This window comes from Saccostrea echinata, unplaced genomic scaffold (genome assembly GCF_033153115.1).
Source record: "Saccostrea echinata isolate AGI-Se365-2 ecotype Australia unplaced genomic scaffold, CSIRO_AGI_Sech_v1 ptg000008l, whole genome shotgun sequence".
NCBI classification, from domain to species: domain Eukaryota; kingdom Metazoa; phylum Mollusca; class Bivalvia; order Ostreida; family Ostreidae; genus Saccostrea; species Saccostrea echinata.
The window spans coordinates 2234202-2252214 of NW_026889757.1; the positions used below are offsets into that span (position 1 = coordinate 2234202).

Genomic DNA, 18013 nt, shown 5'->3' on the forward strand with positions numbered 1-18013 from the left:
TCAGCAAGGACTTCTTGTTTAAAAGCTCTTGATGCGGTCCATCATCAAGGTCTGCGACTGTGCTTAGGAGTTTTCCGAACCTCTCCTGTAGACAGTTTGTATGAAGCGAACGAACCACCTCTCGATTTAAGAAGAATTAAACTAACGTTACAGTACATTCTAAAATTAAAAGCAAATACAGATAACCCTGCTTTTGATTGTGTTTTTAATCCGCAGAATGAAAATTTGTATGACAAGAATAAAATGAAAAAAATAAAGTATAAAACCTTTTGGTTTGAGATCTTAAAAACATATCAGAGATTCCGAATTACCTTCGGATATTATAAAACCCATAAGTTATTCTAATAAACCGCCATGAAAATGAATTAAACCAGTTGTAGATACCTCTTTAACTAAATTCAAGAAATCAGAAACTGATTCCCTCGTTTTCAAGCAAAGATTAGCTGAAATAAAACAATCTAAGCCTTCTACAATCGAAATTTATACCCATGGTTCAAAAGATAAAAATAAAGTAGCAGCAGCTGCCGTTGTTCAAAATAATATTTTCTCTACAGCTTCCACATGAATCTACAATTTTTTCCGCAGAAGCAAAAGCCATACAACTTGCATTTGACTATTTAAAAACATCTAGTGAAAACCTTTTTACAATATTTTCGGACTCGCTCTCTTGCTTACAATCTTTACAAAATATGAACATTGATCACCCATATATTTTGGATATACTAATCCAGCATTAACATTTAACTATACAAGGAAAAAAGATAAACTTTTGCTGGGTTCCAAGTCATATCGGCATACCTGGCAACACTAAAGCTAACAGTGTTGCAAAAATGGCACTTCAGTATGAAATTGCACAGTTAAAAATTCCTTATACTGATCTAAAGTACTTAGTAAAACTTTATATAACTTCAGTCTGGCAAATTTATTGGGAATTTTGTGATACAGATAAATTATATGCTATAGAGAACAAAGTTGCCTGAAGCGTCAAGATGAAGTGGTAATTTCAGGAATACGTATTGGTCACTCAATAATAACCCATTCATACTTACTCAATGGGGAACTATTCGAAGTAGACTTTTTAATAATGTGAGAACGATGTATATCTCTTTACAAATATAAATGTTAATACAATTTTGGAATATTTACATGAAACTGATTTTTACAGTAAAATTTAGAAGTGAATTATTTTATCAATTTTGATGAGAAATACATAGAGCAATTTATTTTTTAACAGTTTACATATTTTTAAGGTATGTCACTCGTGAAATTTGTTATATCAAGGATTTTTTGAGAAGTATATTTTGGATAGGTACTCATATAGTATGACTCAAAATCGCAGAGAAAATGGGGGGTCAGTGTGCATCTAACTGAGCTACGGTATAATTAAGTTGACCTTTTTGCACTTAAATTGTAACTCTTTGGTTAATCACTTTAACCGTTATCATATTTTATAAGATGTAACCATGGCAATAAATCTTATTTTACGTAAAATAGTTTGAATAATATTTATCATTGAACAAATCATGCAAATTAATGCGCGTAAATTATTGTGTGACCTTTTTGCACTAAAAAAGTCTCATATTTGGGGTATTAAGAATCTAAATAGGCAATAGAATATGTTCTTGTATCAAACTTTTTACGACTAAGTGCTGATCGGTCAAAAGTATCGAGTAGTTTAAAATAATGAGTAAAAGTATGTGAGGCTAAAGTTCCAAGATATTAAATTTAATATATGTGTAGATTTGCAGAATTTTCTGCTAAATATCCTTCCGCCACAAGAAATAGTCCCTTATAAATCTTGTTCTTTGTGAATTTTTGAGCAGTTTTTTAATTGAATGTTGAACATTTTACATTGTTTAATTTAAATATGTAATAAAGATTGAATTGTAATAAATAATTTTTAAGTAAGAGGTTCTGACTGAAATTTTCTAAAAGGCTGACGAGTGACATACCTTAAATTTTAAGTCCGTCGGATGGGACGTTAAATGGTGCCCCGTGTCAAGGATAACAACCCCCTTGGAACGTAAAAGATCGTTTCTCTGGATTTTGAAAAAGATTAAGCTCACTGGGGGCCGCCAGAGAAACCAAAATCTTTCAAATACCGGTCAAATAAACTTAATTTTCCGCCGAAATATGGCTGAAATATTGCCAACTCGGCGTTAAACAATAACCAATCAATCAATCCATCATACTTTGCAGTGTAACCATGAAAACAATGTACCAGTTTTTTAAAGTGATATTTTTTGCTGTCTTAGGAATTTACTTACCTTTTAATCAAGAATCATATTATTTGACTCACTTTTATTAGTACTTATCTGGTAGAACTAAAGTTAAATATCATATATTGATAAAGTTTGTTGAAAAATACAACAGTGTTGCTATGGTTTTTAAGAAGGGAAAATGTTCGATTTTGTTAACTTTATATCAATATTAAACCCTATGTGCCAGCTTTTTGCATACTGTTTGAGATTGGGTTGTAGTCAAAATTGAAAGTCAGGTTAGTTGTTCATAAATATCAATCATTAAAGTTTTGGGAATCTACATACAAGGGTACGTATCCAAGGAAACAGAATATTATTAGATTTTTTTGCATATGTTTTCGGCTAATTTCCGTAGCAACGCTCTATTTAAAGAATTGAATTTGATTTTTTTGAAATGTGAAAATTAGGGTCAGACCAATGCCTTTAAAAATTGATCATCAGTTATATAGAAATATGCTTTTTAAAAGGATAGGATAAGATTAAAACACTAAGAGAGTAAATTTGAAATCCCTTCGTGGTATTTAGGTATTCCATCCCTAATACCTCAGATTCAATGAATTTGAATTCATAACGGATGTGAACGGGTGGAATACTCAGTATATTTAGACATAATTCCCATTTATTACTATTAGCATGTAATAATGGAACGCGTTCTAATTTATGACCTTGACCTTTGTTGAAGAGTTATCGCCCTCTTTTTTAAGTAATAAAAATCAATTTTAAAAAATCTATACGGTAAAAAATTGTTTTCAATTGTCATTTTATTTCTAATGATTTAATGCACCTTTCCACCACAGTATTTATTGATATTCTTATTATTTGAATATTATTTAAAAAAAATTGCTTGTCTCCATAGACTTCAATGCAATTTCTGTTAAAGGACTTATCGTATGATTTTTCAAAAATCGTAATTTTATGAAAAATATTATCTACAACCCTGTTTATTAAAATACTGAATACAATAAACTTTGTTGAAAGCATATTTTAAGAGATATTGGGAGTTGAAATTCAAATACGGCAATATGCATATTTCAGTCGGATTTCGGCGAAATACTGCTCTGACGTCATAGGCGACAATTCAGTGATAGAGAGATGAGAATATACACACTATTTACGGAGTTATCAACGACAAATGACACAACGTTTTATTATATAGCCCGGATTTGAATAAATAAGACGTTGAAGGCAGCGTGATGATACTACTTTCATTTACGAACTTCTATCATGGAAAAATAAAAAAAAATGTCCAGATTACAAGTTATAGCTTCCGTGTTTTCCTTTTGCTGTTCGTAAGACATCGAAATGTTTAGAAAATAATCCTGCGATAGGCTTGGCTAATGTTTTTCCTGCTCAGATACACAGCTGGCTCCGACCGTTCCAACCATTGTTCACAGCGTTGTTTGAGGTGTTGATAGTGACGTCACAATACCGCTGCACGCGCACCGACCTTCCGGTGAATAAGGCTTCAAAACCAGTGAATATTAAGGTATGTCACTCGTCAGCTTTTTAGAAAATTTCAGTCAGAACCTCTTACTTAAAAACTATTTATTACAATTCAATCTTTATAACATATTTAAATTAAACAATGTAAAATATTCAACATTCAATTAAAAAACTGCTCAAAAATTCACAAAGAAGCTAGATTTATAAGGGACTATTTCTTGTGGTGGAAGGATATTAAGCAGAAATTTCTGCAAATCTACACATTTATTAAATTTAATATCTTGGAACTTTAGCCTCACATACTTTTACTCAGAGAATATTTTCCGTTATGAAATGCCTGGAATATTAAATATAGGTCTCAATTTATATTTTTATAACAAAATTTACACCTTCGCTCAACAAACTTTGCCAAGAAATGAAGATATAGTAAGGAAATCGAGATAAAATTTACACAGTTTTTGCAAGAAAATCGCATATTTTGATCAATATTTCAAAATTTACATCACTGACCCCAACTTTTTCTTTCATTATTTTAAACTACTCCATACTTTTGACCAATCAGCACTTAAGTCGTAAAAAGTTTGATACAAGAAAATATTCTATTGCCTATTTAGATTTTTAATACCCCAAATATGAGACTTTTTTAGTGCAAAAAGGTCACACAATAATTTACGCGCATTAATTTGCATGATTTTTTTCAATGATAAATATTATTCAAACTATTTTACGTAAAATAAGATTATGTTTATTGTCATGGTTACATCTGATAAAATATGATAACGGTTAAAGTGATTAACCAAAGAGTTACAATTTAAGTGCAAAAAGGTCAACTTAATTGTACCGTAGCTCAGTTAGATGCACACTGACCCCCCATTTTCTCTGCGATTTTGAGTCATACTATATGAGTAATTATCCAAAATATACTTCTCAAAAAATCCTTGATATAGCAAACTTCACGAGTGACATACCTTAATGAACAAAATTATTACTTTTGAATACTCTGTTTCCATAGTAACGTATGTAATAGCTGATTTACCAAACATGTTTATCATGCATTTAAGACATCAAGCCTTCAACTTTCAGAAACAGTCATTGCTACTTGTTTGCTTTGCTGCAAACGTTAACCGTGGGACTCTGAACATGTTGAAATATGCCATTTTTCAAACTTTAGGACATGTTGCTATGGTAACCATGACACGTAGCAACCAATTTTTGCCTAATTTGAGTTTACGGTATCAAAGACTTCTATCATAGAGAGTTTGGAGAAATTCTGAGACTATGCGTGCCACAGCTCCTATGTAAAAGTTCAAGTCATTACAGAGAATGGCTCTTAATTTCTACTGAAAGAAGTTAGTCCCCTTCGCTATTCACCTATAATAGTTAATAACTGTAAATAATGTAACTTAAAAGGTCAATGGAATAACAGAATTATACAAGAAACTTTGTAACAAAAGTACTTTCATAATTTTTTTTTATGGTCAGGTAAACTTTTAAATTATAGATAAATGAAAATGGGACCACAATAGGTAGTCAAAGTTTTACTCAGGAGTATATAGGAACAAAACTTTAAGAATCTTCTCAAGAACCACTTGGGCAGAAGAGTCGAAACTTTTGTGAATGCTTCATTACATATTGTAGATTTAAATTTGTTACAATCTTGACCCCAGGGGGTAGGGTGGGGCCAATATGGGCGATCAAAGTTTTATAGAGTAATATAAAGGGGAAAGTATTCTTCACAAGAACAGCGAAGTCATGATTAGTCTTATTGATATGCAAGCATCCTCAGGTAGTGTAGGTTCAAATTTGTTCAAATCATGACCCCAGGGGGTACTTAGGGTTGGGAAAACAATAGGTGATCAAGGTTTTACCTAGGAATATGGGGGGATCTGATGATGAAGAACGGCAGGAGCCATGGTGACTCCGGTGAGCATTGTAGCCCAAGGGCCTCTTGTTTTCTTTCCTTGTAAGACTTTTAACATTCCAATTTATCTGTTCACCTCCCCTAGGAGTTTTAACAGACTTTAATTGCACTTATCCTTCATGGTGGTTCTCTCTTACTGAAATGGTTGAAAAGAGCATGCGAGATCATTTACCTCATTGACGAGTCGCTCCTCAGTTCTAGCACCACAAATTCTCGTATATCTCTTTGAAAACTCTTCAATTGGACAAATTATTGTCTGGTATATCTATTAATATTCATTTGGTCCCAATTAAATTAGTCTTATATCAAACTTACCACTCCTTTGGTCCCACTTAAATTAGTGTTTGATCAAATTACTAGTAGTATCACCCGATTCAAATTTGTTTTTAATTAATATTGAGCTCGTAATAGTAAGAAATCACCAAGATTTTTTTTTCTTCTGAATAACATCTATATAAAGAAATTGTTCAATATCTTTGTGGTTTGGTTGATAAAATGCTTCTTTCGCCCAATGACGTTTCTTGCTGAACAGATAGCATAGAACTGATTGCCAGATATTTTAAAACCTCTTCGTGCTCATCTGATACTGTCCATTATGTAATAACAAAAGAAAATTGTTACATGAATGTTTTGTTACGGCATTTGATTATTTCATTCATTGCAATTTTATAATTTCATTTTGCTGTAAAAAGTGTGTTATTATGATAATACTGCATAACATAACTTAAACTTTTATGAACAATAAGACTAAAATTAAGCGCTGAACTTTATCAGAAGAAAGATGCAAGAAATCAATTTTTGAACAGGATGACTGTAATGTAATTTTGTTTCAGTAGGAGCTTCTAAATAGTTTTTTTCCAACGCAAATATGATTAAAAGAAGTTAATAAATAGTACAAAACAACGTGTTCTGTTAATTGTGAAACAAAGCAAGCTTCGTCAATTTTTTAGGCAATCTACATCCAAATATAAAATGTCCTGGTCGTAACTTGAGATTCCTTTGATATTAAGGATATCTGCCCCTCAGCCAGGAAAGGTAACTCTTAAAATCATTATTTAATTGCGTAAGTCTAAAAATAAAAGACAGAAATTTATACCTAGCAATATTTACACAAACCCAAACACAATATCTTTTTATGATTTTATGAATACTTCTGATATATATGAATTACTAGGTGTAGCTAAGTTTGTAAAACTATTCTTGAATTATCATTAAACATTAAACAATATTTTGGACAACCGTCAGTACTGTCCATATCAAAGATCTTTTTGTAGTTCACTATGTTAATTGTTCACATGTTGATTTGTTCAATTGTTAAACTCTTATTGTACTAATATACTTTATGTGGGGGCCTTAGTGAAAATAAAAGTTTCAAAGTAAAATGAAATTTGAAATTCAAATCATTTCGCTCAACAATTTTTATTTAATACATCTCGATACGATTCAAGATTCTTTGTACTCTCAGAAACAATCTTGTAAAAAGTAGAGATTTGCATCCCATAAAGTACAAAGATATATACATTTTTAGAGAAATCGATTTCCCTTTTATCTTGCTTTAGATACCAATGCTTCTTACTATAAAATGAAATTAGAAGTGATCTGTGATGTCTTACAATGATAACACAAGCTTTTTACACTATGTATTATATAACAATTCAAGTTAATTAACAGAAGAACTAAGACTGCATTCTATACAATGTAACTTTGTGTAATCATTAGTACCAAGTTTGATTAAAATGAGACTAAACTGTAGGAGGGGTAGTACATTGAAAGATTTCTTTTTGTAACAATGGCAAAGCAATTTATCGAAATAAAAAAAAAGATCAATTAATTCAACGTATCTTACCGTTACTTTAGGGGAGTTGCAAAAAAAAGAACGGAAGAGTCGCTTTTAAGGACAGATGATACAAACAAAAAAATGGATGCCTGGATTGTTGCATATTTTTGGACTTATTTTGGTTGTAAATAATGCAAATATAAAATTTTTAAAAAATATTTAGAGAATGTAAATTTTTGTCATGTTCAAAATTCTACCTTTCTGTAATCAACCTATAAAACCTTTTACGTATTATATAACATTATTGTGAAATTTTGAATAAAAATTAAAATCTATGGGGTTTAACTTATTCAATTTACTTATATTAATGATAATTTAGTTGTCATTTTCATGATTTTTGGGGAAAAAAATGTTTGTATCATCTGTCCTTTACCCAAGTATTTTGCGACTCCCCCTTTTTAGCTCACCTGAACCGAAGGCTCAAGTGAGCTTTTCTGATCGAAAATTGTCCGTTGTCTGTCGTTGTCGTCGGCGATGTCGTTGTTAACATTTCACATGTTTATCTTCTTCTCTAGAACCACTGGGTCAATTTCAACCAAACTTGACACAGAGTATCCTTGGGTAAAGAGGATTCTTTTTTTTTTTCAAATGAAGAGCCATGCCCTCTTCCAAGGGTAGATAATTAATAAATAGTGAAAAATGGGTGGGGTCATTAGAAATCTTCTCAAGAACCTCTGAGCCAGAAAAGATGAAACTCAATGGAAAGCTAACTGGGGTAATGAAGATTCAAGTTTGTTCCAATTCTGCCCCCCCCCCCCCCCGGGGATAGGATGGGGCCATGATGGGCGATCAAAGTTTTATATAGGAATACGAAGAAAAACGAACCTTAATTCTCACTAGTTTTAACTGCTGAATTCTCTGTTAACATGATACAACAGCAATTAAATGATTTTCAAGGTTTGCTCCTCCAAATCTAAATGGATGCAATATCAATATCCTAAATCTAGGCCTACAATATACATTTATTAACTGGGGTCGAGGGCAACGTGCGTTTTGTCGGACCCAAAAACCAAACTCTTTGCCTGAGGCAGTCAGGCCGCAGGCAAACAGTTTGGTCCAAGGGGTCGGCAAAACGCATTTTGCCCGAGAACACACTCAATAAATGTTTTGTTATACCTTCTATTTTTTTATGTTATACACTTATCTTTTTCTGGCTTCCATACCAACGAATGCAAATAAGACTTAGCTGATTCCATCCACAGTGTGACGTAAGCGGTCCAATACCTCACTGACAGGTCCAATATCTCACTCTGCGGTCAAACATCGATTTTTTTTAAGACCGCTCAGTAAAACATTAGAAATGTTAGACTTTTATAGTATAGATTTATATAGGAACTAATGTTAGACTTTTATAGTATAGATTTATATAGGAACTATTTTAAAACAATAAATTTTACAAAATTTTGAGAAACTTTTACCTAGGCCATAACTTTTAAACGGTTGGTGCTGTGGCTTTTAAATCTCACGTGTAATTCTTGCGACAACTTTCTTTGGGTACCAAGATTTGTGACCTTTTGACTTTGACCTACTTTTGAAATACTTTAACCTAGGCATTAACTTTTGAAGGTTTGATTCTAGGGCTTTCTTATTTCACAGGTGTATTCCAAATGACAAGACCTTTCTTTGGGTACCAATATTTGTGACCTTTTGACCTTTGAGTTTGACCTACTTTTAAAAAACTTGAACCTTGATCATAACTTTTGAAGGCTTTCATATTTCACCTGTATTGCTTGTGACAAGACATTTTCTTGGGTACAAACATTTTTGACCTTTCGACCTTGGAGTTTGACCTACCTTTGAGAAACTTTAACCTCGACCATAACTTTTGAACGGTTGGTGCTAGGGATTTCATACTTCACAGGTAATTTCCTTTTGAAAAGACCTTGCCCTAGGACCAAAATTTTTTGACCTCATAACCTTGACCTTGGAGTTTGACTTGCATTTGAGAAACTTTAACCTTAGCCATGAGCTTCCATATGGGCACATCAGTATTTCACAAACACCTCTTGTTTTTCTTAAATTTAAATAAGACTGATTAAAAGCATATTATTTTGATCTGTTGCAATGACTTTTTTTAAAAATATGAAAGAAACCCTGTTATGATATTTACATGTACACTAAAAGATGTCTATACTATATTGTGACATTAGTTTCAAACAGCTAAAAAAAAGTGGACTGTTACAGGAATGACATAACAACATGTCTCTGTATTATCTGTCTAAGGAATATACTATCAAATCACACTCATAAAAACAGTACAATTTATTCTAATTTCTCAACACCAATACAACACATACATGTTATTCTAGTTTGATATTTTTTTGTTCTTGCTTATGAAATTTAATTAAAATACACATGCATGCTTTCTTTTCTTTTCTTATTAAAAAAGTTTACAGAACACATTTTATATAAATGATTTGATAATCAAGCTAATTCAGGGAAATTATTTCCCCAGCTAAAACACTGAAGGTAGAAGGAGAAGACATAAGACATGCAGATGGGAAAAAGAAAAAGAATTGACCTTGACCTTTCGGTCTTAAAATCAATAGAGGTCTTTCTTCAGTTAGATTTATCACCTTAGTTTAATTACAAAAGCTCAAACTATATATATATATATATTTATATATATATATATATGTACACACACCCTCACAAACACACACACACACACACACATATATATATATATATATATATATATATATATATATATATATATATATATATATATATATATATACACACACACACACACACCCTCACACACACACACACACATATATATATATATATATATATATATATATATATATATATATATATATATATATATATATATATATATATATATATATATATATACTCACACACATATTTGTCCTCAAAATCAAAGAGGATGTTCTTAAAATCATAAGGAGTTATAACATAAAATTTCATTGCAAAAGCTCTTAGATTACTAAAGTTGTCATCTGGAAAACATTTTATGCAATATATAAATATCCGACCTTGATCTCTGCCCTTAAGACCATAAACTGAGAACAGACTTAAGTCAAAATTTTGAAAATTTTGATTTTGAATATCTTGAATTTTATTTAACATATGTGCTTAAAAATTTGCAGGTTTGTATAATATTTTAATTTAAACATATGATGAAAATTTTGTTTTGTTCTGAAGATTATTTCAAAAGTTATATTGATTCGAAATTTTGACTTAAGTCTGTTCTCAGTTTATGGTCTTGGGGCCTGACCTCAAAATGAACAGGGTCTTTTTAAGTCCATATGTCCTTAAGTCATAGGGCCTTACAAATGATACAAATTTAACTGCAAAAGCTCAAGGACTTTTTGAAATATCATCCCAAAACTAGAGTTAGTGTTACACATAGAGAGAATGACAGACAGTTGGACAGACAGAGAGACCCATATCAAAAGAAGAAAAGCAAGACTGTTTCTATGAGAGGTGAAATTACATACATGTACTTTATTTGACTAGTTTAATTTAATTCTAACAAATGTCAACAATGTTTACCATCTCTGTCTAAAATCTCAACAAAATGAAATTTCAAAAGCACTAATCCCAGGTCACATGGCACTGTCTCCTGTCACGTATCAGAAGCCGGTATTTCTGAGGGGACTTTATCAGCTGGTGTTTCTGTAGGGACATCATCAGCTTGCATTTCTGTGGGGTCTAAATCAATGTCCTCCAGCGGGTCCATATCTTCATCAGATCCCTGTTCTGATTGGCTCTCATTAGAGTCCTCTTCAGATTGGCTCTCATCTGATTGGGTGGTTTGAACTGTCTCTATTGTTAAACTCTGGGGAGCTCTAGAACTTGTGTAAGCAAATATGCTCCTCTACAATGAGGAAAAAAAACACTGTTTAAAAAAGAATACTTCGTACATAAGACATACATGTCTCCGACTGCATCAGTTGTTGAGACTAAAAATGTTTCATCCCCCCCCTTTTTTTTTTAAATTAAACGTTTTTATAGTACTGAAACATGAAAAACAAGGCCTGAATATGGATCAAACTCCTTCAATGTTACAGTTTAACATACCCTTCTGTAAATAATCAGTTTTCTGATTAAAAATTTTTATGTACCAATATATATATATGTGTGTGCAAATTATTATTCTTTCACTTAAAATGATTGGATCTGATTGGTTGAAAGAGATTTAAAAGAACATTGTTACCTCCTTAGAACAGAAACCAAATCCTCCTCATTGATATTTTCTAGGAAGGGGAACATAACTTATCAAAAGGTGATGTAATATAAAAAATATCACATGCATGAAGTGTATGGTTTTCACCAGAAGAAAATATAAATTCTGACCTTGACTTTTCCTTGGTCAATATGGATTTTTTTCTCCTTACCTGTTTGCTTCCCACTCTAAGTAACATCACTTGTAATTTTCCTTACCTGTTTGCTGCCCAGTGCCCACTATGAGTAACATAACAGGAAATTCTCATTACCTGTTTACTAGTCACTGTGAGTAACATCAATTGTATTCATTTTCCTTACCTGTTTGCTGCCCACTGTGAGTAGCATCAATGTCCATTTACTAGTCAGTCTCACCATTTGGTCCTTCACCTTCAATCCAACAAAGAAAAAGATTTGCATTTTAAGAAAATATTTCAAATTTGCATCAATTAAGATGAATGAGTTATGAAAGTAAGGTCTTTATTTTTCACAATACAGTGTACATGTACATAGCCCCCCCAGGGACCTATATACTAACGGGATAGGCAACTCCTTCAGCGCCATGTTTATTTACCCACAACGTCACACACAACACTGCAAGTTTTTCAAACTACGTTTTTTCCAAGTAAAAAGCTTGTTTTCTGATTAATGTAAACTGTTCTTTTTGTGTATCAGAATGGATATTTAATAAATTTTAAAGCACATATTATAAAATAATTTAGATATTAAGTAAACAACCACCAAAATCAGCGATTTCTCGGAAATACGGCCGATCAGGGGCACACACTGATTTTTAAATAAACGTAATTACTACTAAGATAAGGAATAAAAACAGTGCTAATAACAAATCTTGAATATTTTTTTGATAGATAAATTAAGATTTTATTCTGAAATATTTGATAGCAAAAGAAATATATTTAATTAAAATTGACTTACGAAATCACGCAACTTACGAGATATCGCGAGACTTGCGGGAGTTGCCTATCCCGTTAGTATATAGGTCCCTGGCCTCCCTTAAGAAAGAATTTCAAGTACTTTTTTCAGAATTTCAAACAATATATTACTATTATTTCAAAACAACTTGAAAATTAAATAAAATATAGATTGATCAATTCATACCCGGCTTCTGTCTAACATACGGACATCATCCCTTGTATCTCCACAAATCTTCTTTATCTGTTCTGACAGGTATTGGAGGCTATCCTTCAATTCATAAACAGGAAGTGTATCAGAAAGCCAGATTATTATCTCATTGTTTACCCTCACTTAATACCTACTACATACCACTTTTATTTCAAGTTATATTTATCTTTATGAGACAAAAGTAGTGGTGTTCCAATCATCAATTATAATCAAAAAGCAGTCGATTGCTGGCATAATCCAAGCGCTCGATTACAAAATTTTTATTCTGATTAATCATGTTATTCATTTTATTTTACAAGCATAATAGCTTTTAAGCCAAATATTCCAGCTGGGACTTGTCTATTCACTTATTTGTGCATCATAATGGCGCAGACGAACAGACATTGTATTCATACCCTGGTAACAACGCTCATTCCCAGGTATGGACGTACTTTGGATTCTACAAAATGAACGATGAACCAGCTGGACTAGATAGAACGTTCTATTGTTAAAATGATATTGTCCTACGGACTAAGGCTTATCCCGAGACACAGATTATTCTAACTAAAGCTGGACCACCGCAGAAAGTAGTTATTCACCCATTCTTACCATTTAATAAACTAAATTGACAGACTTTGTAAATGTCCGATTATAATTGATAATTAGTTAGTTACAGTAGCCCGATCATCGATTATGAAATTCATACCGATTCTCATCACGAGACAAAAGCTCTGTTTTTTTTTTCATGACACATAATTTTCAACTAATATTTCAATGTTCATTAGTAAATTGTTATACATAGCTTTGTGAAAATTAATATGAAGAGAAGAAACTGTATATACTGTACTATTTTTATAATTGCATAAATATTCAATGAAATATCTTCTTCTTTTTTTTTTTTTTTTGTGTTACTAATGAGAGTTTAATGTGTTTCTTAAAAAATGCACTGACTCAGTTTTATTTCATAACAAAATTAGCAAAAAGTATTGCATGCGATTTCAAAATCATTAAAGAGTTGTCTGAAAAATTGTGATATTTTTTATTTATCCAAAGGTGGCCTGGCCTTTGGAGTATACAATCGTAGGGGGGAATTGTGGACTCTATGTGGCCTCTGAGGAGGCATTACCTATACCTTTTTGTTAAAGGGTTATTGTAATAAAAAAAAAAAAAAAAAAAAAAAAAAATATCTTCTTTTTTTAAAAGTTTTTTTCCCCAGATGCATCAATACCTTAGTAATTTTTTCTTGAAAAGTGAATTTTGATGTACATTACATATACATTTTTAAATGCAATATGTTTCTTTCATAATTTCTGTGAAAAATACTTTGGAAATAGGGTGAATTCACCATGCATCGGACACCCTCGCATTTCAACAAGTTCTAGTGATATCGCTACCGACCGAAGATTATCAAAATTGAACTTAACATGTAGTATATAGTTAAAATATAAATTTTTGACACAGTCGTGTGCTCTTTATTGAGAAAATATCATTAAAACCCGAGTTTTTCGAAATAAGTCAGAATTCACCATGGATCGGACAATATTCACCATGCATCGGACATACGGTATTTAAACCAGAAAAATATCACACCTTGGTCTCGGTCCTTTAAAATTAGTGATATCGAAACATTTTTATCTTTTATTAAAACATTAAACTTCTAGCTAAATTTGAATGACTATTTCGATCCACAAATGTGAAGAGGTGTTTTAGGTACATCACATCGCCTTAGAAAGGCTTTACAATGCTAGTAATATGGCAACTCGTGCCTTTGTCAGGTGGGTTATCATCATCTTGTTTAAAGAAATAAATTGGGTTCACTTCTAGTCGTCATATATCGATATCTTGTATTTTCACTTAAAATATAGAGTCTTTATTTTCTATTTCCGTAAAAAACAGCTGTCATTTGGGTTTTATATGAAAATGGAAGTGATTACCCATGTATCGGAAAGTGTCCGATGCATGGTTAATTTGTGTCCGATGTACGGTGAAACAAACATACTAGTAAAAAACAACTCTAAAAATTAATGTATAAACATTTAAATAAAATTTTTGAAAAATTTCTGTTAAATTATCAATCATTGACAAATTTTACCTAGGTCCGACTCGTTCCGTTGAAGTCTATTTAAAAGAGCGACAACTCTCAAAATTGCAAAATCGGAAAATTCTGGTTACTCCCCTTTGATGATGCAAAATATGACGTAATTTCAAGGCCATTCTTGTGGTATTTTTATCACAACATGAAAATAAGAATCTGCATCATGAAAAAGTTTAAATCTTTACCTTTAAGACAGAAACAAGTAAAAACACGAGGAGACTCAGGTTCAATGAAAGTTTATTGCTCAAAGTTGTCCGAAGCAAGGTATGTGTCCGATGCATGGTTAACTCACCCTAATGTCAGAATATTTTTCCATGATTAATTCTTAAAATGATCTCTGTGATAAAGCACATAAGATGGTGAAACTGAACACAATTTTGTGGACCTTTTATTTGACTTAAGTACTGTGCCTCTAATTAGGGGCAGAGAATTTTTTATTTTGAGATAACAGTGGTAAAAGATAGTACCTTCTCTGCTGGAGTAATGAGACCATTCCCTACACAAAGGTCTATTAGCATGATACAGCTGTATAACTTGTACATGTCTGTGTTCACCAAATTCTGAAGGTGTGGCAAGAACTGGTGAAGGTCTCTTATCTACAATGGTGATCAAATCTGTCAGGTGTAACCAGAGGTAAGCCAATATTCACAAATCATCTTAGATATTATGTTATTCTTTGAAATCGTTTGCATTCTACTTAATACATGTATTTCATTTCAGTGTAATGTTTTTGCAGACTAACATAGTATGCTTTAGAACACATACAGCTGTCTAGCATATGGGCAAATAAAGGCAGATAAGACAACAAATTATATTGATGCATTTAGTAACCTTGCAGTTTTCTAGTTTCTCTGTAGAACATGGTTCCAAATCAAACAGCTGCCTCAGCATGATGTAAGCTACCCTCCTCTGTAGGAACTGTCCTCGCCTTCCATAGGGGGACAAGGAGGCCAGGTAGGCCTTGTTGTGGTGGTGATCTGTAAGTGTGGGGAGGACTGAACTCAGCTGCAATGCCTAGTAAGAAAAGTATATGAATGGAATAATGTTTTTGTTAGGTCAAAAATGCACAGAGAAATGAAAAAAAAGATGAATGTACTAAGCTCTAATATGAGTCCTATCATTTTAAAACATCAAAGAAAGAATAAAATGTTTACATAAGTAAATATTTGTAGTCACATTCTATACTTAGTTACAAGGACAATTCTTAAGATTTTAGCATGAAATATTTATACATAATTTACTACACAAGGTATCTACAAATACACTAGATGAAGATGCAAATACTTTGAAAAATGTCACCTGTGAGATGTCTACATGCACAAGTATTTGTTCCATGGACATGGGGAAGAAAATGTATAAGGAAAATAGATACATGTATCAGGATAATTTTTCAATTTATGTTTTAAGTTTTAATTTACTAATTTCAACTACAGTCTTACTGAATGGAAATGTTTAATGTATGTAAAATATTTATAAATGATAACATTTATAAGCTGTTGTGTATTAAATCTCCATTAAGGAAAATAGTGAATAAATTTTATGTCTGATAATATACTGCAAACTTACACAAGTCTTCCATTCTGAATCTGAATAACAACACAAAATGCTGCCTAAACAAGACTGGATTTCTATGTTGATTAAACCACTGAAAAATATAAACTTAGCATTTCAAGTTCATATCATTATTTGTCTTGCTATCAAAATTATTATTCATTGACAGAATTACGCTGTAATGTTTAAAAATACATCTATAGATTAGTTTACCAGTTCAAGGACTTGTCCAGGGCCACTCTACATAACATGACATACAATGCCAGCAGGTGGGAAGTCTGGTACTTTGGTCTAGGTAAAAGGTTAATGCATTTATTGTAAAAGATTGTTTGACAAGAGTTTTAATTTTCCTTAATGATTTTATGTAGTCCTATTTACAAGCTACAGCAATATGATAAACTTGGCTTTTCTCTTCAGGGACTGAAGATGGAATGTGCTTTCTATTGATTAATTTTTTTTCTAGGAGATAAATATCAAAAAAAAAAAAAAAAAAAAAAATTAAGTTATAAGTACCAAATTTTTAAGTACATATAATGCATTAGATTTTTGTTCTGGACTTTCAATAAAAAATAATAATAATAATAATAAAATGAAGTATGTACTATTTTTTTCATACTGAATACCTATCAAATCAACAGCTAAATAAAAATGTGCTACAAAGAATCTGGTTGCAAGTGAGAGGCATCCTAAGATCTGATGATTATTTTTTTTCTAAGCAGGTACTTGTTTTATAATGCTTGAGAATTACAATAAACAACATACCTTCTTTGGAGAGCAAGTGCTATAACCTGGATCACCATTCTGAGATTTTCTCTGTTAAAGCTGCCCACATTAGGGGGAGGGAGGGGCTGGTTATTCTCTCTAGTCACCTTACTACCAAGGGTGCTAATTTTAAAAGAAAAGTGACACAGACATTTGTAATTAGAATCTATACAAGGAGGATCAAAATAAAATACATTACTTCACATGCTGGTAGATTCAGTCTTATTTTTTCGTGTCAGACTTTAAGCTAAGGGCAAATGTTACAACTCTGATGTGAAATACCCAATTTCAACAAACCTTATTTCTTCATCACCTTTAAACACATCTTTAGGTAAAATGCTTTCTTCAGATGCTCCTTTAAAAAGAAAAGTGTTCATAATAAAATTATCAATACACTGAATTCTTTCATTGTGCAAAATTTTGGAATTACAAACCAGTTGAAACCACAGATGCTTTGAAATACATCTGCACATAATCTAAAATGGTCTATTACCACAATTCATGAACACAGAGAGTAAGTCCTCAATAGAGGGAGCCCAGGGATTGTCCTGATCGTCATTAAAAACCTTGTGACAATACAGATATTCCTCCAATACTTTATAACAACCATCCATCACAAGATGACTCTCATCCACAGATACTACAATCAACAAAAGATTTAAAATCTCTGTGTATTCCAAAACAAGAATGATTAATAAAACAAGAGGCAGGGCCACATCGCTCACCTGAGTAACTTTGGCCATGGCTGTTCTTTACCAGATCCCCCCCCCCCCCCCGTAATACCTATTGTGGCCCCGCCCTACCGGGGGGGGGGGGGGGGGGGG

The 18013-nt window shown here is 32.1% G+C and overlaps 1 protein-coding gene across 1 annotated transcript in view; it reads right to left on the reverse strand.

The window, feature by feature from the left end:
* Nucleotides 1-10331: 10331 nt before the first annotated feature.
* Nucleotides 10332-18013, reverse strand: part of LOC133180921 (SMC5-SMC6 complex localization factor protein 2-like) — a 29758-nt gene continuing 22076 nt past the window's right edge. Inside the window, exons 12-21 of the mRNA XM_061315376.1 lie at nt 17683-17829; nt 17487-17544; nt 17190-17312; nt 16641-16718; nt 16443-16521; nt 15708-15890; nt 15344-15472; nt 12779-12862; nt 11981-12049; nt 10332-11312 (exon numbers count right to left, since the gene is read on the reverse strand). Coding sequence (XP_061171360.1) covers nt 11061-11312; nt 11981-12049; nt 12779-12862; nt 15344-15472; nt 15708-15890; nt 16443-16521; nt 16641-16718; nt 17190-17312; nt 17487-17544; nt 17683-17829 — 1202 coding nt within the window. The 3' untranslated portion in view covers nt 10332-11060. The remainder of the gene's footprint in view (nt 11313-11980; nt 12050-12778; nt 12863-15343; nt 15473-15707; nt 15891-16442; nt 16522-16640; nt 16719-17189; nt 17313-17486; nt 17545-17682; nt 17830-18013) is intronic.